The sequence below is a fragment of the Brachypodium distachyon genome, chromosome 1 (assembly GCF_000005505.3).
Source record: "Brachypodium distachyon strain Bd21 chromosome 1, Brachypodium_distachyon_v3.0, whole genome shotgun sequence".
NCBI lineage: Eukaryota > Viridiplantae > Streptophyta > Magnoliopsida > Poales > Poaceae > Brachypodium > Brachypodium distachyon.
In genome coordinates this window covers 30779214-30803302 of record NC_016131.3, presented here as the reverse complement: position 1 = coordinate 30803302, position 24089 = coordinate 30779214, and the positions used below count along the sequence as shown (strand labels likewise).

General features: G+C 45.0%; 5 protein-coding genes and 1 non-coding gene across 8 annotated transcripts; 4 read left to right on the top strand and 2 right to left on the bottom strand.

Moving 5' to 3' along the window:
• Positions 1 to 277: 277 nt before the first annotated feature.
• LOC100837547 lies at positions 278 to 1944 on the top strand. Its single transcript, XM_003563519.4, has 3 exons — positions 278 to 592; positions 680 to 810; positions 1620 to 1944. The coding sequence occupies exons 1-2, from the start codon at positions 522 to 524 to the stop codon at positions 804 to 806; spliced, it is 198 nt and encodes a 65-aa protein (XP_003563567.1). The 5' UTR covers positions 278 to 521; the 3' UTR covers positions 807 to 810; positions 1620 to 1944.
• Positions 1945 to 4236: 2292 nt separating this feature from the next.
• LOC100837238 lies at positions 4237 to 5531 on the bottom strand. The gene is made up of 2 exons (XM_003563518.4): positions 5015 to 5531; positions 4237 to 4890 (listed from the first exon to the last, which is right to left on the bottom strand). Exons 1-2 carry the CDS (start codon positions 5203 to 5205, stop codon positions 4674 to 4676), a joined length of 408 nt encoding a protein of 135 aa, XP_003563566.1. The 5' UTR covers positions 5206 to 5531; the 3' UTR covers positions 4237 to 4673.
• Positions 5532 to 6144: 613 nt separating this feature from the next.
• LOC100837131 lies at positions 6145 to 7017 on the top strand. The gene has a single exon (XM_003560502.4). The coding sequence runs from the start codon at positions 6234 to 6236 to the stop codon at positions 6765 to 6767; it is 534 nt and encodes a 177-aa protein (XP_003560550.1). The 5' UTR covers positions 6145 to 6233; the 3' UTR covers positions 6768 to 7017.
• Positions 7018 to 10398: 3381 nt separating this feature from the next.
• Positions 10399 to 11615, top strand: LOC100836823 (ras-related protein RABA3). Of its 2 annotated transcripts, none has more exons than XM_024462239.1 (2): positions 10399 to 10641; positions 10717 to 11615. In XM_024462239.1, exon 2 carries the CDS (start codon positions 10724 to 10726, stop codon positions 11399 to 11401), a length of 678 nt encoding a protein of 225 aa, XP_024318007.1. In that variant the 5' UTR covers positions 10399 to 10641; positions 10717 to 10723; the 3' UTR covers positions 11402 to 11615. The 2 variants fall into 2 exon arrangements, with proteins under 2 accessions (XP_024318007.1, XP_010227468.1); XM_010229166.3 differs by having other exon boundaries at positions 10401 to 10630.
• Positions 11591 to 16201, bottom strand: LOC100836934 (ATPase family AAA domain-containing protein 1). Of its 2 annotated transcripts, XM_003563517.4 has the most exons (6): positions 15749 to 16201; positions 15362 to 15662; positions 15084 to 15242; positions 12544 to 12839; positions 12055 to 12192; positions 11591 to 11934 (listed from the first exon to the last, which is right to left on the bottom strand). In XM_003563517.4, exons 1-6 carry the CDS (start codon positions 15944 to 15946, stop codon positions 11926 to 11928), a joined length of 1101 nt encoding a protein of 366 aa, XP_003563565.1. In that variant the 5' UTR covers positions 15947 to 16201; the 3' UTR covers positions 11591 to 11925. The 2 variants fall into 2 exon arrangements, with proteins under 2 accessions (XP_003563565.1, XP_010227470.1); XM_010229168.3 differs by having other exon boundaries at positions 11591 to 12192.
• A 5584-nt stretch (positions 16202 to 21785) lies between these two features.
• On the top strand, positions 21786 to 22029 carry MIR166B (microRNA MIR166b). The gene has a single exon (NR_126868.1). It is a non-coding gene; the product is annotated as a microRNA MIR166b (primary transcript).
• The last annotated feature ends 2060 nt before the right edge of the window (positions 22030 to 24089 follow it).

Below are 24089 nucleotides of genomic sequence, written 5' to 3'. Positions count from 1 at the left end.
TTTATATGAAATTAAGACCAAAGAAATGGATTTCATAGAATTCTTATAACTCCATTCTTATGATCCAAATAGTTATTTTAAAAAAATCCTAAGAATTAGAATCTTCCAAAATTCTTTTTAAAATCAGGGCGTACAATCTAAAAAGGCCCTAACACGGTGAAAAATGGTGGAAAGCTCTCCAAGCTTCACGTGACGCTCGTGTTAAAAAAAATAAAAACTTCACGTGACGCATATGGCTTGGCTCAAAATGTCGATCCGGCCCAGTATCTTTGGTGTTCGAGAACTGGCCCACTCCACTCTACGGAAAGAAGAATACTGGATCCCCTTGTACCTGCTCCTGTGCTTCCGCCTCCAGGAACCTCCCCTTCCTTCGTCGACTCTCGCCGCCGCCGGTGCCCGGTGCTCCTAGACGAAGCTTCTGGGACCACGAAGCCAGGGTTTACCGGGGTCTGGGCCAGGGTTTGCGCACCGCAGCTAGCTGCTGCTGACAAACTCCCTACGGTACCGAATCCTAGCGAAAGATGGCGGCGAAGAAGCTAACGCTGCTGCAGACGGTGGCGGCTGCAGGAGTCTTCTCAGCCGTCTCCTGCTGGTAATACGTAATCAGATGTAGCTGTAGCATTCCCCAGTCGAATATATGTTCATAGGGTTTCAAGATTCCCCATCTCCCGTGCTGCAGGTACGGCTTCATGTTTGGGAGGGAGTCTGCCAGGCGCGAGCTTGGTGGCATCATTGACGACCTCCGCAACAGCTCTTCGACTGGCTCTGCTGCGTCTCCTGACTCCCACACTCCATCCAAACGCTAGTGTGGTATGTGTGATCTTGTTCTTTTTCGTTGAGTAAAAGGCCTGCCCCGCTCGAGAAATTTGTGCCTCATCAGTGCCTGTAGCATTTTGGGAGTTCCGTTGTTAGATCGCAGTTTCCTGTCTCTGAGGCTGGGTATTATGCTGCTTGTATACATCTGTACTACATATGGTTTAATTTTACACTCTCGCACTTAAAAACAATCTACGGTAGATGGGCTTAAAAGGGACTTTTGCTCCCTAGCGAATGCTTTTCAATAATGACACCGGACCAACATTTTGGGTCAGTTTTTTAATTGAAATTCTGGATCTTTTTAGATAATAAGCTACTTGAATGTGAAGTTGTAAACACATTGATTGATGGTAGTATTTCAAAAGAAAGGGAAGGCGGTGAAATTGGCATGTCTATTCAGCCACGGGTTATCTCATCCAGTAAGACAGTAAGCAGTCAGTTATGTTAGTGATGAGTTAGTTGCTGTAACCAATTTCTTTTTCGATGGTGAATTTAGTTGTTTGTTTTTAGCATTTGCGAGCGGGGTGGACTATGAAGACCACAAGCAGCAAATATGGCTTTGTGTTTTATATTGCAGAAAACAGCTAAAGTTTGTTGATAATATTAATCACAGAGGAAATTAAGTTTGGTATAGGAGTGTTGTTCAAGACAAGAACTTGGTAATCAAGAGTTTCTAAGCATACTTATGATTCCGGCTTATTCATCATGCGTCAGTGTTGTTCCCGCAAGTGGTACAAATTGTAATCAACCTGACTGTACTGGAGGACTAATTGTGTGATTTTTTGTGATGTTTACAAATCCAGATCTACAATGTCAAGAACAAAAAGGGTCATCATAAATACGAGGTCAGCTATTAGCAGAGTTTACCAAGTAGTGGCATTGTCAAATGAAGATCTAAGCAACTAGTACACTTGTGTTTAGTACGTTTCCTTTTTGTGGCTATTTTAATGCAAATGAATTATGCTACAGTTTGGTATGGGTCATCAAAACCTTTTCTTGCCATGTATAAAAATGTTGTACATGCTCTCTTCAGGTGTACCAGAATTACCGATGCATTGTACTGCTGACCATGATCAGATTTACACACCATGAAATTAATGAACTCCTGGTTCTGCCAGTTTGATCATATGGCTTTGGCTTACCTCATCTTCCGAAAAACTTGATGACAATATGCTGTCATGGCGAGTTTTCGTTTCCGTGATTTTTCATTTTTGTTTGTGACTGCCTGCACGAGCAAGGATGATTTTGATTTGAACCATCTACCGGCTGGGATCTTTTTGAAATATCTGTAGTCTTTCTCTGTGTGCTTTGAGCCCTTTGAAAAAAGATGCCACTCGCAGGGCAATAAATCATTTTTCTCTTGAACCGCACCGCACCCAAGTGTGCGTCATTTTCACGCCATAATTCATTCTTGCAAGTCAGTTTTCTGTTTAGCTGGTCGAGCTTTGAAGTTCCATTCTAAAGCTTACACGTGAAGTATCTTTTGGCATCTTTCTTGCTGATCTGTTTTGTGTCAGCATGCTTTAACATGGGTGAGTATGCCACAAATATATGGACCGTCGGATGCAAATCGACCAGTGTTGTTAGTAGCTGGTTGACTAGGAGGAGGCAAGAGGAGTAGATGCATATTGTCTATTTGAGAAGGCGTTGAAGGAAACATTTGTTTCTTCAAAGGTCTCTCTTCCAAACCTGGCCTTAGGTTTATAAAATCTACTGTAAACAGGGAATGAACTATCTGATATCTGTATTGCTTATTCACTTTAGTCTCTATTGGTCCTAGCATTCAAGGAAATGACCATTTGTGTAGCAATCCACCTTATGGTTGCTAAATAATAATTCTATGATTTGACTAGATGCACTTTTCATCAAATCAAAACAGCTGGCCATGTCTAAAGTCTACCATTCTGACTGAAAGGATTGGTTCTTATTATCGTTCACTCCAGGTTGGAGAGGAACAGGACAGGGTTACAATTGGATATTGCTGTAGAATAGAGAACTATCGTGCTCTTTTTGTGTACCCTTTTGTCTTTTGCATACCCTGTCATGATCCTGAATGCGCGTGATTGTCTATTTCTTTCTCTGCTTTTATTTGTTTCTTTTTTGATCCGTTTTTGATTTATCTTTTATTCAATCTATTCATGATATCACCGTACCTTTTCGAAAATCTTGCACATGGCTGTCTCCTCATAGTATTAAATGTACTCTTGGCAAGTAACAAAGAGAGCATAATATGTATGTTGGAATTAGATAAACTACTATAGGATCATAACAATTTGTCTGTATAGAAGGAAACAGTGGATCACACAATTTATAACTTGTACCCTTCCACGGTACCAGTAGAACTTTAGAATGTGGCGCAAAAAAAGGAAAAGAAAGAGTAGAACTTTAGAATGGGGCTGCCACCAAATGGAGAGCACTGATAAGTCCCTCTCTTGGGGTGATAAGATCAACTACTACTACACAAGAGAAGGTTAGAATAAAGTGCACTTTGCTATCAAACAGAAGGATCTCTTTTCTTTCTAGTTCTCTCTCTTTCTGTACTGATGTGCACTCTCATTATTCATCTCATTTGCAAGCGTTTGCTCCAAATTTGATAGGCTCTCCAGTCATTCTCAGGCTGGTGAACTAGCTAGAGGTCATGGAGGGCCCATGACTTGCCCTCTGCTGGCAGTCACACTCCAGCTCTTGGAACATCTCAAGTAGACACGTTATTTTATTTGATTGCGTGTAAAATTGTTAATGGCCCGTTGGATTTGGAAATATGGATGAGATCATGATGGATTCTTGTACCCTTTTTTTGGGGGTAAAACTGAATCAGCCTTCAACGCCTTATATTTATCGCTTATTTGTTCATTTATTTTTTCTTCTGTGTGTGATCATTCTCGTCAATCATCAGCTCCAAGAATATCTTAAGTAACTGATTCCTGCTGGTGCGTGATAAGTTTGTTAATTTGGGTCGTAGAAAATAGATTGCCAATTGGCGCGCTTGGTTGTGTGCAAGTAGCACGATCATTCATGTCTGTTAGTTTTGTTTTCCTACATGTCTTGTTGCAGACTGATGCATTATGCTGGCAGAGATGTCAAAAAAGAAAACTCCACCATGTCTTGGCTTAAGACAAAGTTAAGACTTTTTACATTTAGGAACGGAGGTTGCAAACCTCCTATAGGATCTAAAGAATGCTGCTGGTTGTATACAAAAAATTTCATGTGATTTGCTTCATTCCAAATGAAAACGTATATACATAGCATTTATACGATAGCCACTTGACAAGTTGTTGTTGGAACTTCTTTTTAATGTCATGGCATCATGAATTGTCGTTGGACCTTCTTTTTAATGTCTCAGCATCATGAATTCCTCGCTGCTTTAAATATCTGGCGGATTCCAAAATTATCCATATGAAAGTAAAAGGAAGCAAAAGATAGACGGAACATTTGAAGTGAAGTCCGACACGACCAAACTTGAAGCTTCAACACAAGCTCAGAAAAGTGTGTCGTGCATGCTTGGAAGTCGGAATGACGACACTCTTTTAGGCAGCAACCATTGTCAAGAACACACACTCAAATCCAACTCGAATCTGGGAGGTGTGCCAACCAGATCGATCGTATATATGCACAGCTGATGATCTACTTCCACACTGACTCCCGGGCGGCAATAACATGGGAGATTTCCCTTTTCTTAACCTTGTACATGTCGCCCGATCATCATAACTTGTGTACCTTAAACACCCGTTGAACTAAAGCTCTCGAGTCTTTATCATACATCTCTCCCCTCTTTGCTAGTACTTGACCGAATCGCCGCTACGCCGATCAGTTCATTTTTAGCATCCATGGTGCGCAGCTGCACGCCGTCAAGCTAGCTAGCTGGCGGCCACCGGAGTGCGCGCGGCGCCGAGGTTGGCGATGGTCGGGCGGCGGTGCATCATCGCCGGCGGCCTCGACGCCGCCACCGCCGCCGTGCCAGCCGGCTCGCTTTTCAGGAGGCGGCGGCTGTGCCGGCGCGCCACCGCGTGGAGCGCGTCGTCCATGTCGATCTGCTCCTGCCTGCACTCCTCGCTGCAGAACGCCGCGTCCCCTCTGCGCACGGGAAAACACAAATCAGCCACGCCGCTAAGGAATCAGCCGTGATCTCCCCGTAGAAAAAAGAAAGAAAGAAAGAAAGATGAAGGAAGGAATCAATCCGTGAGTAATTGTCGCCTACTTGTACATGAAGATGTCGCGGCTGCGGAGGATGCAGTTCTTGCAGAGGAAGCAGGAGTCGAGGTAGTGGTGGCGCCGGGGACGGGTCTCGCCGGCCGCCGGCTTCACCCGGAAGAACCTCGACGCCACCTTCACGTACCGCTCCTCTTCCTCCTCCACTGCCAACGCTGCCGTGGAGGCGACCTCTTTCATGGCTGTTTTCTTTCTTTCTTTCTTCTTGGGGTGGGGAGTAGGAGGAGACCAGGGAAGATGGTGAGCGATGCGTGCTTGTTTCTATGCACGCTTAATTGTTTGGTAGACGGTGGCAGCTAGCTAACGGACCAAGCCAAACCAGCGTTATATACGAGGCTTGAGGCGAAAACCATGGGTGGTGGGAGTGGAGAGTGATGGAACCTGTTGGCTGGAATCGAATCGAATCAAGCAATCGTACGTGTGACCCTGTGGAGAGGGGCCCCCGATGCAGCATCGGTTGATTTATAAAAATGGGTCAGGCCTGATCAGTGATCTGGTTGACAGACCCTGCAGGCTGGCTGCAGTGATCAAGTAGTACTTTTTTATTACTGACCACCACTTGGCTATGGCTCCCTGAACTGAATATATAGACGTGCAGTCGTGCAGAGCAAACGCACGGTGCAAAACGATCCGATCCCCTGAAAACTTCAGGTGGGGGAGTACGTGGAGGATCCTCTCTGGAGCTGCACGCGACCTTCCGGGTCAGCAAACAAGCTTGTGTGTGTCTCTGTTACACTTGGGTCACTTGCCCGCCATTTTGCTGTATCCTTTTCCTTTTCCTTTTCGTGGTGGCTGACACGGGTGGTCGGAGTTCGTATCTCCGTCTGATAATTTTAAGACAACTTACCACCAAACGGAGAAACGCTTCCTTTTTTCAAGGGAGCAGGGAGAGGAGGAAAAGGGAGTCCAGTGCCGTAGCTGTCACGGCTAACGAGAGCTGCGTGGAAAAACGGCCCGGATGAACTGAACCCGCCAGGAAAAGAAGGAAAACGGCGGCCCTTTCCGCTCTGGACCATACGTGGGCCGCGGTTCTGTCCAGTCCGTGGGCCGTCGTGCCGTGTCCGCCTCGTCGACTCCACCCGTCCACCCACCGAAATTCCCAGTCCAGTCCAGTCCAATCCAATCCACTCCGGGAGCACGCGCCCGGCTCAAAACAACCACTCGTTGGTTTCCCACCAAGCGCGCGGTGCCACATCTGATCTGCTGCCATGGACGCGGCCGTCTCCCTGCACCACGGGGCGCCGCTCCCCTCCTTCCCGCCGCCGCCACCTCACCACCACCGCGCGCTCCACCTCAGGCACCCGCCTCCCTCCTCCATCTCCGCCCGCCTAACCGCCACAGCCGCGCCCCGGCCCAGGGCACCCGCTCGCTCGTCATCATCCTCCGCTGCTCCGGCGTCCCTCCCGGCGCAGTTCAGCAGCAGAAGCAGCAGCACCCGCGCCGCCACGGGATATGCGGCCGCGCTGGCCGACGCGTCCATCCGCGCCGGCACGCTGCTCGGCGCTTCCCGCCACGCGCGCGCCCTCCTCCTCCAAGCACCTCGCGGTCGCGGTCGCGGGCGGCATGATCCGGAGGAGGAGGTGTTCGACGCGAGGGTGGGGGCGCTGGTGCGGATGCTGGTTCGGAAGGGCAAGGCCGGCTTGGTCGCCGAGGTCATGGCCGAGTTCGCCGCCATCTGCGACCACCTGCTCGTCCTGCGCCCTTCCTCCTCCAGCGGCCCCGCCCGCGCCCGCGCCTACTAGTACTGGTGCCTGCCTACCTGCTGCCTGCACGTATTTCTCCTATTCCTATGCTTCGTTACGAGTTGTATATATGAATCCTGGCTCGCTCGATGGCTTACGGTTTCCAGCTTAAGGGCCTCTTTGGATTTGGATTGAAGGAATTTTGTAGATATTTTTTTTAGTAAACACGATACTCCAGATCCTCATTCACCGGTGTATGGGCAGAACGTGCTCGGATGTCATGAAGCAAATACCAAGAGAGAGATTATCACACGACAAACCAGGGTATATGGTGGAGTTTGGTGAGTATATCTAACAACACCAATTCATAAATCCAAGTGCTGATCGTATGACACACAACTCACCGAAAACACACACACAAAGATAAATGGGGCAAAAGCAACCAAAAGAACGAGCTGAGAATTATGATATATGTCGGAGTAACGCTCGTGTTGCAAATGCACTAGAAGAGACGCTAGCAAAGCTCAAAGTATCCGGGCACAAGATTGCTCCAACTAGTAGGTAGAACAACTCAAAACAGCAAATTCGTAGCACAGATTTCGGCCACGTTTCTGCTCAAAATTTTCCCGCTACAACGGCGGATGGCTAAAAACAATCTCGAAAGTGTATCAGTATAGGCTCGAAAAAAATTTGGAGAGGGTTCCAGACCTTTTTTTTTTGCTGTCCCTCTCCTCTTTCCTTGCGGCCGAACTTTCCGGACTCAGATCAACTTATAGATCGGATTGGTATGGGAAGCAAACTTGTATAAAGGTAAAGCAAAGAGCAGCCCGTAGAGCACAAATATGCTAGTCACGTGGGAAGGTTCCTACACTTCTATGTTAGAAATGTTGTGTCTAGGGTTAACAAACGGAAAAGGAAAAGGAAAACGATCTCTAAGCTGATTCGGATTGGAACAAAACGATCTCGAGTAGGAAACTAACTCAACTCGGATTTGAAAAAGGACTCAAACTGCAACTTGACGTGGACGAAAGCAGTATAGATCTCGTCGACTCCAACTAGAACAAGGACTCCACGAAACAAACCCTAACCTATCTACGACAGGAAGATAAAGTTACACAAAGGAAGGACTACGACCAGCACAAGAACTAGATGAACCGATGAAACTAGGCTATGGCAAAAATCTAATCCTAATATTTTTTTGGCTCTTTCTGTATCGGACGAAAATAAAACTAATCTATGGGATGGAATTCGCTCACCGAGTAAACGCTAGAAATCTGATACCAAGATGATAAGGGGTGGGCCGATCTTCTTGTTGAGCTCGTTGTGGATGGATGATAACTCGCGAGACGCTGACGAATCTCTGGCTGGTCTCTTGCTGCCAATGCAACAATTCTCAACCCTATTTGATATTCGCAACACCACACGCTTGCGCACGTAGCCGCCGACCACGAAGCGGTTCTGCAATCTACCAATTCCCAGTGGAACAATAGATAGCACTTGAATCTTCAGTAGCAAAAACACCAGATCGCAACAAAGTGGTGAAGATAAATGCATGATCGAATCAAAGAGGAATATTCAGATGAATGCTTGTAGCAGTTCAACGAAATGTTCTGAATAATCTAAACGTGGTCTAACCCTAATCGTGGGCACCCCTCAACTTATATAGAGGTGGTGGACGTCCAGCAACCTAGAAGGTCTTGGACTCGAACTTGGTTCAACCCAAACTTAATACAAACTGACCCAAAATGTTGGGTTCAGCCCAACTATGAGCACACAGGTCCAACTCACACTTAGGCAAATAAACCTTGTCGTAGGCAGCTCTATGTGTGTGACATGCTCCTCGACGTGCGCTGATGCCTTAGACATGTTTGACGTGTCGTATGACTTGTCCTAGCATCAGCCACGACAACTTCTATTACTGGTTGATTTCCTCCTCTTCATGTGGTGCGCCGGCCTCCCTCTCCTCCCTCGTGCTCTTCTTGATATTGGAAATCAACAGCAGTGGATCTTGCTGCAACTCTCCTCCTCTACGTGCAATACTTGAATCTTCAAATCTGATCATACATAAATGCATAGACTTAGGTAGTATAAAGCTCTCATCAATTAAAACATCAGATTCAATTAAGAGTGAGTTCGCCTGTTGTTCAAGTAGCTTTGCACGTGCTCTTGTTATTGGCTCAAGTCTACTTCATCGGGCTTGTCTTGTGCAGCAACATCATCAATTGGAGTTGATAATAAAGGACTAGGGAATGTCCTCGTCACACCATGATGCACATCTTGTAGTTGAGTGATACATCACTTCCACTGAAGCAACATTGCTAGTTAAATCCTGAAATAAATTCAAGAAAATGCGACCACTCATGCCAAGTTTATGACTTGAATTTGAACCAAGGTGTGATGGTTCCACCGCAAGGAACTGACCGGTTCGCAACATTTTGTAGAATTTTTCCTCATAGGAAATTTTGTATAGATACTTTTGGCTCGAAAGACATTATTCGTCAAAATTTCTATTGGTTGCTTTGTCATACCCAATCTCATAAGAATTCTAGCATGGGCTCTTACTTTTTGGAAAAAAAAAAATCCTTTGATAACAACCGTGGTATACACTGGTTTTTATGTACAGTACTACTTATATTTTTTCTATGGTGCAACCAGAGAACTTCTATTAATGATCTCTGTTTTCAATCACTGCAGGACACTGTCATGTCATGGTATTCTATTCCATCTTTTCCATTCTTATGTTTTAGAATTCTTTTGATTCCAAATATGCCTAAAATTTGTTGACGCCGTCCAGATGTCTGTCCATATCCTGTTCAACAAAGTCAAACTCGGAACCCAGGGGTCTCTCTCTGGATAGTGAGTACTCACAACTAAAACAAACAATTATTGTTTTGCGCGTCGCATTAGCCCCATTATGGCATTATGCATGGATAATGCCGGCCTTGTCATATACTTGAGCCGTTGCGTACAAGACCAACTGAAACATTAAACAAGACGAGACTTATACGCCAATCAGGCAGCTGCTGCACTGTTTGCTAGGGAGCAGGAGCAGTTGAGGGATTGTACAGATTAGTTTCGAAAAGAAAAAGGATTGTACAAGTACAACTTGGCATTTGGATTAATCATGCCAACGCAGACTTACGTATCGTCCATCGCTCGATCATCCCTGCGTGGTCGACCGTGATCAGGTTAATTAAGCACCGGGTGGCATTGGACTCTCGGATCAGGCCCGTGAAGACATCTGCTGACTGCTGGTGATTTCTTTACATCGTCCCAGCTTTCCTGCAATTCTGGTGTTTTTCTATGACAAGCCTCAACCGCTAAAGATGTGTTGTATAGCCACATGGTGACACGCCGTAATTGTTTTCACATCGAAGTCCTTTCCTATCAAAAGCAACTACTAGTATTAATTGGATATGAACGGATGAGTGGACACGCATGGATGGCCTTATACGGATTTTAGAATATTGAAGTAACGTGGCGCCTTAAATTCTGGCGAATCAACTTTCGTGAATACTGATAGATACCGATGCATGAGAGAAAAGCCATATTGATCTTCGAAAGAGAAACCAAATCTGCTTGTCTGAGACGTGTTCGTGCTGCGTACTCTGTACTCTACAATGAGTGCCAAAAGAGACACGGGGGTGCCTGACCTGTACGAGACAAGGGATCATTTGTGACCTCCCTTTCATCACCACAAGTGCTCCAGTTAACCAAAGCACCCTCCATATGAAAATAACCCTTAAAGTAAAATACATATACAAAATATCAGTACCAGCACCTCTGATGGCAGGCAGGAGGAGCTAGCACAGCAATGCAAGAGCAAGCAAAGCAACCTCTGCTCCCAACCACTCCCTCTTTCCCATGTCACCACCAACTTATTTATATGTTGTACCCCAGGATGATGCATGCCACCACTGATCGTAAGTCACAGGTGCAGCTAGTGCTAGTTAACTTAGCTAGCCAAACCAAGCCAGCATCATCAGCAGAGCCCCTTTGGCAATTGCAGGTGATCGATGGAGGAGGACTACGTGTTCAAGGTGGTGGTGATCGGCGATTCCGGGGTGGGGAAGACGCAGCTGCTGGGGCGCTTCACTCGGGACGAGTTCTGCCTCGACTCCAAGTCCACCATCGGCATCGAGTTCCAGACCCGCACCGTTCTCCTCGCCGGCAAGCGCGTCAAGGCCCAGATCTGGGACACCGCCGGCCAGGAGCGGTACCGGGCCGTCACCAGCGCCTACTACCGCGGCGCGCTCGGCGCCATGCTCGTCTACGACGTCACGCGCCGGGACTCCTTCGAGCACGCCGCGCGCTGGGTCGCCGAGCTCCGCGCCCACGCCGATAAGTCCATCGTCGTCGTGCTCATCGGCAACAAGGCCGACCTTGCCGTTGCGGCGGTAGGACGCCGGGCGGTGGATGTCGAGGAGGCGACTGCCTTTGCTGAGGAGCAAGGGCTCTTCTTCTACGAGGCGTCTGCGCTTAGCGGGGATAACGTTGAGGCGGCTTTCCTGGGATTGCTTGAGGAGATTCATGCTGCCGTGTCCAGGAGACCGCTGGAGGTGGACGACGGGGGTGCGGGAGGAGATGGCGAGCTGATGCTCAAGGGCACGAGGCTGTCGCTATCCCAAGAGCTGTCCATGATGGAAACCAGCGCCATGAAGACACCAAGCAGGTGTTCTTCTTGCTCGTCCTAGCTCATGGATGTCATGGATGGTGAATTCATTCATCGATTATCGATTTGACAGAAGCGTTTCTTCCTCACTTGGCTACTTTATGTTGAGCTGAACTGCTCACTTTCGTCAAGGAGAGAAATGTTCTCTCTCACATTGAGAAAAAATATATCAATCAATACAGATATAGTGTAAATAGTCAGGCAATATGAATGAGAAGAAATATTGTGTTTGTGAACCATGGAACGATGCTCATTTCTTCATTATGTATTGTCTGACCTACAGCTGCTACAGGCTACAGCAGTCAAACTTCAAAAGATATTACAAGGTGAATAGGCAACTATTTCTACATAACGATAGAATTCTGATGCTTTGACACACAAGATAAAAATTAGACATCAGTGCAAGCTTGTCCGCTGCAGGAACTTCAAAAACCAGAGCAGCCCCATGACGCTAACTGAATCAATACATATGCTGAATCTTGCATGCTGCGTAAGAAAACCTAACGATATTGGTGTAATGCCAGCGCTTACTCCACTGCAGATTTTTCACGAGATCTAGCAAAACGAAAACCTTCTGGTTTTAGATTAAGGAGAAGATGGCTCTTGAGGTTCCGACTGACTGTTCTGAACTATGCGAGACATCAGCTTAGATATCTCAGAAATTGCATTCTGTACCTGGTCATCTTCAGGATCTGATGGCCGAATCCACACAGGAGACTGTAGACCTGACATTGTACCGCTTGCAGTCTTCTTTCCCTTCCTAGATGTTGACAAAGCTTTCTCCAAATCTGATTGCTTCAAGGGTCTTGGACTCTGAGCCAGCAATCACAAACAAAACATTAGGACCAATATGTAAAGAAGAATTATTTTAATGGCTACAGAGTTACTATCCAAAGATAAATGCCAGAATTCCTAACAGATATCAACTAAATATTTTAACTGATGTTCATGTCTGGCATTATATAATACTCCCTCGATCCATAATAAGTGTCTCAGATTTAGTACAAAGTTGCACTAAGTATGAGACACTTATTATGGATTGGAGGGAGTAGATAATTAACAGCACAGGTCACCAAAAATGCCATGCTTCTGGTAGATATTAGCAAAATATAAAAATTGCCCAAGGGAAGTTAATTGACGTATAGAGGACTACTCAATACTCACATCTGCTCTCCTCCCATCTTTTTCGCTGTTCAAGATCTCCCTGATAGGGTAGAATGCAGCCTGCTTGCACAGTTCTAGGATGTCTGATCCAGTAAAGCCCTCGCACAAACTGGCAATATAATCGTAGTCAATGTTAGGCTCGATATTTTCTCCCTTCAATATAACCTGAAGTATCTTGCTTCTTTCAACCCTAACAGGAACCCCAATTTCAAATATCTGCGTAAAGCGCCTGAGAATGGCCTCATCTAGCTCAGAAGGTCTGTTTGTAGCAGCAAGCACCATCACACGAGCATTCTCTACATAACCATAAAAAATAAATCATAAGATGCTCAGTACTATGTAAGGAACTTTGTTCATAGTAAGTTGGATGTACAATGTAACCAACTGGGCACCACAGCAAGTTTGTTTGATACAATCGTTTCCATCTCATGTCCATTTTAGACATGAGAAATTAGTATCAACCAAACTACTTTTTTATTACTCCCTCCAACCCATATTACTTGTCTCAAATTTGTCCAAATATGGATGTATCTATGTTTAAAAAGCGTCTAGATACATGTAATATTTCGACAAGTAATATGGGTCGGAGGGAGTAGTTTATTTTCTCTTAAGTTTACAGCATCCTTTCTGTATCTGATACTGTCTTGCAGTTAGCATCACAGATAAATATAATTTGCAAACATGCTATTGCCATACTACCATAGCTTGCAGTTAGCATCACAGATCAGATACATATCAATATAGGCAGTTCAGAGCAACAACACTAGCCACATCAATACATTAAGTACATGTGCACAAAAACACTTAACAGACTCCTATCTGCTCATTTTTATTCTTACAACTATACCTTTGTCACATAACGTGCAACTGCTATCTAATTTTTTAACTAGAGATGTCCGAACAGAGGTGTAAGGTCCAGGAATAATATGATGTGCAAAATGGCGGTTACAGATACAGAAACTTTCTATAGAGCCAAATGTTATAAAGCATACTTGAAAATCTACGAAAATTGTTGGCATTAATAAACATATCCGGCAGCGTAACAGAACAGAACAAAATTAGGCAGTAAAACTAATGTTATACAGGGAATGAAGCATACAGCTAGTGTGAAGTCATCTTCCCCCATTGGGACACAGTATTTATGGTAAATTAGCATATAAACTCTAATGACACAAGCAAAAACATTCACATGGTGTGAGCGATCAAAATTAGATTGTGCCAATACATCTATACATGCTTTCATGGGGTACTATCATGTGTAACCTATAGTTACAGGATTCGTTACAAGAGACGCCGAACCCCGATCTAGATTGTTCAAACCATTTCCGGGTACGAATTCGCTACCGGTCGCCGTGACTTTGCTCCCCCAATTCGTCAAATCAAGGCGAATCCAAAACAGAACCAATCTCACCACACACATGGTTTTGGTCATTGTTGGAGTTGGCTCGGCCCTCTGCCACGCCGAGTATTTATGTATGCGAGGAATACACGAGTCAGCAGGACGGGAGTCTCCTCGCCCAGGCTGCAGCAGAAGCATCAGTGCTGGAAACCACCTCCCGGATAAGCAGGCTGCAGCTGGTGGTTCTTGCAGAGAGGAAACTAGAGTTGCGGCGATGGGTGTACGGGGAGGCAGCCTGGGAGGAAGAAGTGGTGAAGGGGAGACGGCTGCAGCCTTGATGGCAGCCATGGCGCCGCAACAGCGTTTAGCAGCGGGGTGCAATTGCACGTGTGTGGTCCAGGATTGTGCCAGTTGTATGTAATATGTTGGCTGGTCAGGCTGTTCTGGCCCAATAATGCTTGGGCTATTTATTTATTTTACAATTTAGACTTAGGCACTTTTACATCTGTTAGTTGTTTGTTTAGCAAACAATAAATTTGTTCTTTTTATTGCAGTTATACTGTATATATAGTTGCATGTGGTGAACCGCGAACCCGATCTGGTATAGCCCCGAACAAATCCGATTTGTATGAGGTAGTGAATTGCGAATCGCAAACCAAAAGAATTGCGAATCAGGTAACTATGATGTAATCCTCAGATGGGAATGTGTGGAACCAAGTTCAACCGAACATGCAAGTAAATTTGCACATATTTCTAATACCACAAAATGAAAACATTTGAATGGCAGAATGATCAATTTTTAAACCATACACGCTTTTACGAGGTAAATTTGTTAAAGTAAATACTTGATTGCGATGAAACCATGCAAATCCTCAGACCGGCATGTGTCAGACTAAGTACTGAGCTGAACTGAACACGGGAGTAAATATTAGAATATTAGAATACATATGTTCACACTAGAAATATTAGAATACCTTTTGTCGGACATTAATATATTAATAGTAGTTTCGATAAGGAAATTTCAGACAGACATGTGGTCATGTAAAACCCTAAGATGGGACATGTGTTGAATTGTTATCTGCGTAACAAATGCTATGCTCATAGGCTTCCTAAGATACGGCTACTTTTCATAGTATGCGTGTCAAATACTATGTAATATACAAATGTACCGTGCCAGAACAGAAAAAGGGAGGGTACTCACGGTCGGTGGTGAAACCATCCCATAGTGACATGAACTCTGTCTTCATATTAGTCATAGCTTCATGGTCTGTATTGCGTCGCTGCCCCAAAAAACTATCAACCTCATCGATGAAGATGATAGCGGGCTGGAGCTTGTGAGCGAGACTAAAAACGGCGGCCACTGGCATAGTTTCACAATATCAGCATCTTTAGATCAGACATACACGGAGCAAACTTGAAAGTTCCAGGAAACCGTTAGCAAGAGGATTAGCCCGGTACAACATTGTGTGGGACGCTTACCAAGCTTCTGGGCGTCACCGAACCACTTGCTCATGAGATTGGATACCCTGAGGTTGATGAAGACGGCGCCCGACTCCTTGGCTATGGCTTTGGCCAGCATGGTCTTGCCGGTGCCGGGCGGGCCGTAGAGGAGCACCCCTTTCTGCGGGGAGAGGAGCTTGCCGAAGGCGAAGAGCTCGGGGCGGCGCAGGGGCAGGATGACGAGCTCGTAGAGCGCCTGCTTGACCTCGTCGAGGCCGCCGACGGAGTCGAACTCGACGTTGATCTCGTCGGGGTTGATGACATCGCACGCAATCACATCCTGCGACGCGACACATCAATTCGAAATTAGGGCGCTAGAGGGGGTCGGATTGGATTGACCTGGGATTGGGTCTCGGGTATGCATACCTCGTAGGGGGTGGTCTGGACGAGCGGCCTGCCGAGGCGCTTGGCGATCTCCTTCTTCTGCTGGAGCGCCTTCTTGGAGGACTCGCGGTTGGGGTCGAGCTGGCGGAGGCCCGCGAAGAGGACGAGGCAGCTGAGCGCGGCGCTGGCCGCGTAGAGCACCAGCTCCTGCACGAACCTCGGCGAGTCCGTCGACCTCATCTCCCGCCCGCACGCACACCCCCTCCGGCCGTTGCTTGCGGGCGAAGGGAGAGAGGGCTCGGGATTCGCGGTGGAAGAGGAGGAGGAGGAGGGGTGATTCGATTCGTTCGTGAGGAAAGGGATGAAGGGAGACGAAGGGATTGGGATTTTAGGAGGCGGTCGGGTTCAGCTGGGTTGGTCTCTTCGTTCGGCCTTGTGGCTTGCGCAAGGGTTTGGTCCCTGCGGGTGCTTCTGGTAGCTGTTGCGCTGTGCCGTGCACCGGCCTTGCTGTAGAATGTTGTTTTGGGAAAAAGGAAAAGAAGAAGAAATGGATTGGATTGGGTCTTTTCTCTCGACGGGGGTGGATTAATTGTTGCCTTTCCTTTTCTCCTTGTGTGTTTGACTAGGATGTCACTTGCTCCGAGTTTCTTTTGCTCGCGACTTTTCTTCGGCAGACGTGATGGGAATGGGATCCCACGCTTCAAAGGTACAGCAACCAGGTGCGCCCGTGAAGCTGCACTCAAAGGTGAGGACTCGATTTAGTGAAAACATCACCGGTTCTTTAATATCTTTACAACGGTTCCATCGATTCCTGCGGTATTAATCCCATGCAACATCTTTTCTCATTTGTTTGCAATCCGTTCTGATGTTCCCTTTCATGACCGGTAAAAATTCATTTAGGGCTTATACCAATGTCTCTTAATTCATGCTCCGTATATTACATCTTAACAATTTTATATTTATTCATAGACCGAATTGCAAATATCATACTCGAAACACCGAAGCCGTAACTAGGTAGGACAGATCAGTGCTACGTGGCCCAGACCCACGTTCTGGCCAGCCCAATTCTCCGGCAGCTCTGATCTTACTCCTCCTCCGGACTAAGCCCAACGCTTGAAAACAGCCCATGGCCATGCTCTTAGCCTCTGAGGCCCAAGCGGCAACACAACTAGCCGGGCTTCTTCTACACGCGCGCATGCGAAGAGGCCTAAGCTTGGAATACTTTTTTTTTTGAGAATAAGCTTGGAATACTGAAAGGTACTGTCAATACAGCCACCGGCGGTCATGTAAAAAAAGCGGGCTTGCCATTACTCAATCCGTGCACGCATCCATCTTGCATAGTTGCATGCATGCATCCTTCTTGCGGCAAGATTCGATCTATGACACTGCCGGCCGGCCGGCCGGCCATGCATGACATGGCTTGCCTGCATGCAGCCAAAGCATTATACATTACACATGTGCATTTGCTGAATCACAACACTGTGCGGCTCTGACCAGAAAGGCCCTGCAGCCATGCATACACGTTTCAAGCAAACCGCTGTTAATAATCGCAGGCAGCACGCAGCGGTAGCCGCTAGCCGACCGGAGAGAAATGATCGCCGGGTGCCGATTCACGGCAAAGGAACGAATCTGAAAAAGAGACGGACGCATACATGCATGGCATGTTGGCTTAGATTGAGCGCTGAGCGGCATGCAGGGCAAGAGCCGGGAAAGGATACGCATGCCGGCCTGTGGGCGCAAGCAGGGGGGGGGGGGGGGGGGGTACGTAGAAGGAGCAATATGTGTGCCACGGGCACGGGGGACGTGCATGGGCTGCGCGTCTTTGTGCTGTGCATCTGCATTACTATCATGCAGAGAAATTGCTCTCCTTTCGTGTCCCCTTTCCCTGGCACTTTGCTTGTCTGCGTTGCTACGAGTACGTTTTTGCGATAAACATGCAGTGGCAGAGCAAAGCGGCCATGGCCAGCCTCCCCTGCCCCGTCCTGTCCTGTCTTTTACCTCGTCTTCTTTCTTTCTTTCCATCCAGGCCGGGGCCCACACCTGACACACACACACCTCTCTCTCTCTCAATCATGTCTTTCATCATAAACTCAGCATTTAAGCGAGTGTCTGACAAGACAGACAGGGAGCGATGGATGAAAAGTTGGAGCAAGAGAAAGGCCCAGCTTTCCGAGTGTCGTCGTGGGTGCATGTTCCTTTTCCTCCCCCTGCTTTCTTTATGGTCTTTATCTAGGAACGCAGACAGGTGGGGTAGGGTAGGCATGGGCACTGAAACTTGAAATTTCTAGTAGGGCGACTTTTAGATAGACTTGGAAAAGGCTAGTACATAAAGATGCCTTTTTACAAATCTTTACTGTTTCGTAGCGTGGCGCTCAGGATCGAAGACATTCATGTGACCATATATACGCATCTACTCCGTAGCTAGCTTAGGTTTGATGTAGACTCGATCGTCTGTAAAGAAAAATGTTGAATCACGTAATCGGCGGGGCTGATTCAAATCGATCTGTATACTTCACAATTCACACTTGTGAAGGGAGTTTCAAAACACGGCGGGCTGGTTTGGAAAAAAAATGTTTGTCCCGATAAACGGCCGTATACGTATAGTATATAGAATCAAAGAAAGGAAGCGATTCAATTAAGTTGGTTTATATATTGATCAATGATCACAAGATATTATTGGTGGTCCGTCAATGTCGGAATACATTGCTACAGTAGCTGTCACGATGAATCAATGCAACTTCATGTGGATAAACCAAAACGAATCAAAACATGCATGTGGATGTGGCCCATTAGAGGTGCAACATGGTGACACTCAGGGTGTCCTTTGAGCCTCTTTAGTTCAACGAAAGAAACTAAATTTTTAAAATGACACAACTTTTTGAAAAACTAGTTCATTTGTTTGAACTAAGCAGGGTCAGAGGGTACCCTAAGGGTCACAAACTTGCAGCTCTAGGCTCATGTGAGTACGCACTCCACTACTTTTGTTATTTTCTCGGAATGAATTGGATCGTCTTTTGTTTCGTTTACGTTTTTGTTTTCACAACTTTTTAATCTAACATACATCATTAACTCATTGCCTGCAAATGCGTGCAATGTGATGAGGAAAAGTACTACTTCTACTCAATACATTGTTCGTTGTACCCCTCGTTACACAAAACACTTCATATAATTTTTTAATCTAAAATATATTATTAATCCATAGCATGCAAATGCGTACAATTTTATGAGGAAAAGTAATCCTTCGGTTTCTAAATACTTGTCGTTGTTTTAGTTCAAGTTTGCACTAAAAAATGGCAAGTATTTAGTAACGGAGGAAGTACTACTCAATTCATTGGTCTAAGTGCACAAATCTATATAAAGTGTTTTGTGCAACGGAGTGAGCAGAAGGTAAACCAGTACTGGAATTTAACAAAATGCACACCAATTTTAGCATTGGTCTGTTATGATCAGTTCTGTTAGCATTGTTATGACTTGCCTTGTTTGCTTTCTTACTTTAATGACACTATAATTTATTTCCTTAATTCAATGATGCTATAATTTACTTCCTTATTTATACAAGTGCAAAGTCCATATATGTTAGCCTGCACAATCGATGATCATATCTTACCTAGAAATGAATGGCGCATATCAATTTGAGGGGGTCTAAAGAGTGGTCTTTGTCTAGAGAACGAACTGGATTTTCTAATCTGGTCTTTGCTGCCTCTAGAATCTGATGTCATTGTTTGAAATATTTGAATATCAATCGTACGGACAAAAATCTACACAGAGATTTCAAAGAATAAGAAGTGAAAGGGAAACCTTGTCCCTGTATGGGTTTTGATGAATGATGACAATATGATTGAGGAACTAATGAGTTACACGGAGTGTTTAAGGTTTAAGTTCTTCAGAATAGTTGGTTTAACCAGCGTCGACGACCCCTAAAAATTCAAGTACAGGTACCGGCTTGAAGTATGAAGAACTCAGTGAAGAACGGAGAAGAATGTGAAGCGTAGCTTTCTTCATAGGTCTTTCCGTAGCGTTTTCTTCACTTGAGTATAGGAACGCCGTACTATTAAGGGGGGTTTGAAGTGTGGAGCTGGTTCAGGTGAAACCTATTCTTCATGTTCAGCTTAGTCAAAAATCATTTTTGTATGAGTGTTTTTCGTCGGAGTGAAGAATGAAGCATTTCAGGTTTCACATAAACTTTCGCGTGAAGTCTTCACTCTGATTTCAAATGTGTTTGAAAAACTCTTGTCGCTTTACGTTTTGACCACATAATCCAACCGTTGTGAGACAAAGAGATAAAGTGTGAGCTGGAGTCTCAGGGATCACTTTATCTAACGGGTCACAACGGCTAGATCGGCCGTGGCCAAGGCTATGTAAGACGACCCACCCCGAATGGGTTCGGTGGTGATCCCCAAGGAAATGTTTTGAAGTACACCTGAGAAACCCTTAGAGCTGAACTGAGCGTGAAGAATGAGATGCCCTCTCTAGCTGAACACTTGAAGCTTGTTACTCTTGGTGATTGGCATCACCTAGACGGCTAAGAGTCAGTGTTGAAAAAAAATCGAAGCTTGTGATTTATCATCAACCAGTCTGTGAAGGTCCGGAGATCACCTCAAGATCTACCACGAGTAACTGGGCGAGACTTTGGTCTTAGCTCAGGAGAATTGGGTGGACTTGTGTGTCCGCGAGTCTTGTGTGACTCAGCCCCCTCAACGGAGACGTAGGATTGTGCCAACAATCTGAACTTCGAAAAACAAATTCCCGTCTCTTCGTGTTCTGATGATATCGTTCCTCAATCTCATACTTTCTGCTGAAGTAACTCTGTTCTTATTGTTCTTGTCTTCATTGCTACTGCTTAAATTGTTAATCTTTCTTCATTCCGCTGCAACTCTAAAATTTGCTAAGTAAAATCTCTGTTGTTGAAGTACTGTGACTGTCTTCAGTCTTTATTTTTGAAGAAAACTTAAAACTAGTCACATTCATCCCCCATCTATGACGTACTTGATCTTTCAAGAAGGTACAAGTGTCCAATTGCTCGTGATTTTTGACATAGTGTTCCAGATTGAACCGGCGAAACACGATGCTACGATTTTCAGGCCTAACACAATATTCGAACTTCACAGGAGGAAAAAGGTGCAGAGTAGCATCAAAATCTTGGAAAAAATGGTGGTATTTTAATGTGACCAATTCAATATTCATCCTGGTGTTTTGGCAAAATTTTAAAGGAGCGCATGTCACTGTAGGATTGGCTACAAAGACGAGACCAACATATATTGTGTAAAGGTATAGCTTCCAAGCTGTTGCCTGATCTAGATACACGAATATTTATTTTTATTTTAAACGGGTACTCCCTCTGTCCGGGTACTTAAGGCCCATGCGCATTTTTAAGTTACCAATTTAAACGTCACCTCTCTGTAAATGTTTATTGCTCTCTTCTTAATGAAAAGGCAATGCTTCTGCCCGTTCTTAATAAAAAGGGACACATACCCCCCCAAAAAAAGTACAATATGTCATTAAAAACTCTTTTTTAATCTAACACATATTTCGTTAGTCAAATTGATGATACAGGAATACACATGGACCTTATATATATACATACCCGAGCAGTGGGGTTATTAGGGTGGAAACCGAATGTCTGCAGGGAGACACATGAATTTGCATCCATGTTTTGGCACACCAAAATATCAAATTTGCCATGTGTGTAGCCAGAAGAGGACTAGAGATGGTAGGCAAGGCAATGGTGGGTAGGTGAGGCTAGCAATTCTTGTGGACAGAGGGTCCACCATTAATACTCTCCGAATTAAAAGCTCCTCCTCTTCTTCCCCACCTAGCGCCACCCCGCTTCCTTCGGACAACTCTCTCCCTGCCCCGGAAACCAGCCGTGGCTCATGGGGGGCCTCTCCCTCTCCCGGCCCAGCCCTTCTTCTTTGGGAGCCACTCCTCCATATATACCCTTCTCCCCTCTCCTCCCCTGCCCTCTTCCATCCACTCAGTCACACGCTCCAAAAGGCCAGAAAAAGTAAGAGAAAAGAAAGGAGGATGAGAGAGAGGGGCAGGTAGTATCAGCAGGAAGATGAGAGATGGCGAAAAGTTGGCTAGAGAGGGAGCCTTTTTCGTTTTGAGGGGAATGTTGTCTGGCTCGGGGTTCTCTTTATTTCTATGCCTCTCTCTATCCCCCCCTCCTCAATCTCTCTAGCTTTGATTGGATCGAGAGAAGATCGATCGATCGATCCAAGAAGAGTTCTGAGAAGGGGGATGAAGAGAGTAGACGTATGTGTGTAGATCTCGGACCAGGCTTCATTCCCCCCAAATACAAGGGCTCCCATGATCTCTGCCTCCGCCAGGATTCTCCTTTTGCCTTCTTCCAAATCTGACCTGTGGGTGAGCTAGCCGATTAATCTCTGTATCTCCTTAATTTTCTGTTATTCGGGTAATTTTCTGTTTGTTTGGGCGAATTAATGGATCTTTTTGGGTGGCATATAGAAAGAACTGCATGTTGCATGAGATGCAGATTGGTGTAATGATGAGGGAGCATGACTGCATGGTTGTGCAGTTGCACACTTATCACAGCTTCTCCTCACACTGGGGATCTCTTCCCCTTCTTTCTCTTTCCTCTGCAATAATTAGCCTCTGATGAGAGGGTTGGGTGAAAAGTTGTCATCATCTGATCATCGTCCCTTTATTTCTTTCGGTCATCTGCCTTTTCCAGTAAGTTTTCATGTTTATAACTTCTAATTCCTTCACGTTTTCTTGTTTTAACTTTCATTCTTCGATGATAATCTGCTTGATATGTTTTATCGAGGAGGTCTACGGTTCTAATCCGTATAGCCCGAATATATATGTCCTATTTTTCGATTTAAGGATAGATATACTATGTTTTCTTTGGAATAGCTTTCGTCTGTGCCTTAATTTGATTGTCATGTGTTTACATGTTTCTCACCGTTCCTGGGAGGATTAAGATGAGCATACTCGCATATATACATGTATGTGCCCTCTATGAATTTGTCCACGATTAGTTTTCTCAGCAGAAACCATCTGAAACACAATCACCGTGAACGAAAAGAATATCCATACATCCATGCATATGTTTGCTGTTATATACGTGGACTAGATCTAAGACAGCGCTTCCCTATTAGCAATGTGCAATTAATTTTTTTTGTAACAATCTTTTCCATGCTCTCGAGATGATGCATTGTTGGCAGTATTCTTGCAAGAAAATTCTGCACTGGTATTAGTTAGTCATATTCAAATATGTGCGAATGGTAAATGCACTTCCATTGATTGATTGATCTTTCAACTAGTAATTCATCTTGTAAAACTGGTTCAAGTCAAGGAATTGATATTAGAAGATCATGATTGTCACACACAATGAATCAATTAAGATAATGAGGTTTTGTTGGGTATATTGTTTTAATCTTGTAGAGCCACACTATAATCATGAAAGTAGTTCGTGAGACTTTACTTCACTCAATTATTCAAAATATATATCCTTGATGAGCTACCAGCAAGACTGGTACCGATGATTCAGAATTGGCCCAGTTAATCACTGGAACATGAAATGCAGTACCAGTACCACTCCAGAAAAGGGAGTCTGATTTTTTTTGAACATCTGTATTAAATTGGAGCATATGCATGTCAGAACTCACCCAGAATAGTACCTCCCGACTATATGCGTACGTGGAACAGTTAAGATTATTCAAGTCTTCTGTTTTGGCATGCCAATGCATATGTATACATTGATGTTGGTGCGGCCTAGCTTGATGTGGAGCACACAGCTCGGACTTTGTTTGCTATTTCAAGCCATTGCACTCTCTAGCTAGCTTGGTAAGAGTACTACTCCTATTATTTTTTGTGCTAAGATGCTCATCCTTTGGTCAGCTAGCTTGTACATATAAGCTACACGCAGAATGTTGTTTCCAATGCCCACCCAAACTCCTAAAGATTCTCTTGTTATGTTACACGTTCTGTTAACTATACTTAATTACCCTGATGAGTTACTACTCCTTCATTTCCTCTTGATCGCTCTCTTAAAATTGGTCTATTATCTTTGAGGGAGGAGTAAATTAAAGTTTTACGGATTCGCCTCCTTTTTGTAGTTCTGATCTGGTTCTATTGCAATGTGATGAGGCAGAACACTGTAGGTCTATATAGCGCTAGTATTGTGTGATGTGTCTGCAGGAAAGAGAGGGGCACCCCCTGGTTCTTGCAGGACGTACGGTCTGAATATATGAGAATTAGTGTTTACGCTGCATACTTGTACATTTATACTTCATCCACATATAGTTTCGTGAAAAAAAAATCGGTATTTTGTATATGAGCTGCAGATAAATACATATACAGTAGATATATAGCTAGCACCCCCTCCATTTGAAAATAATACTCGTCCTTTTTAAAATAT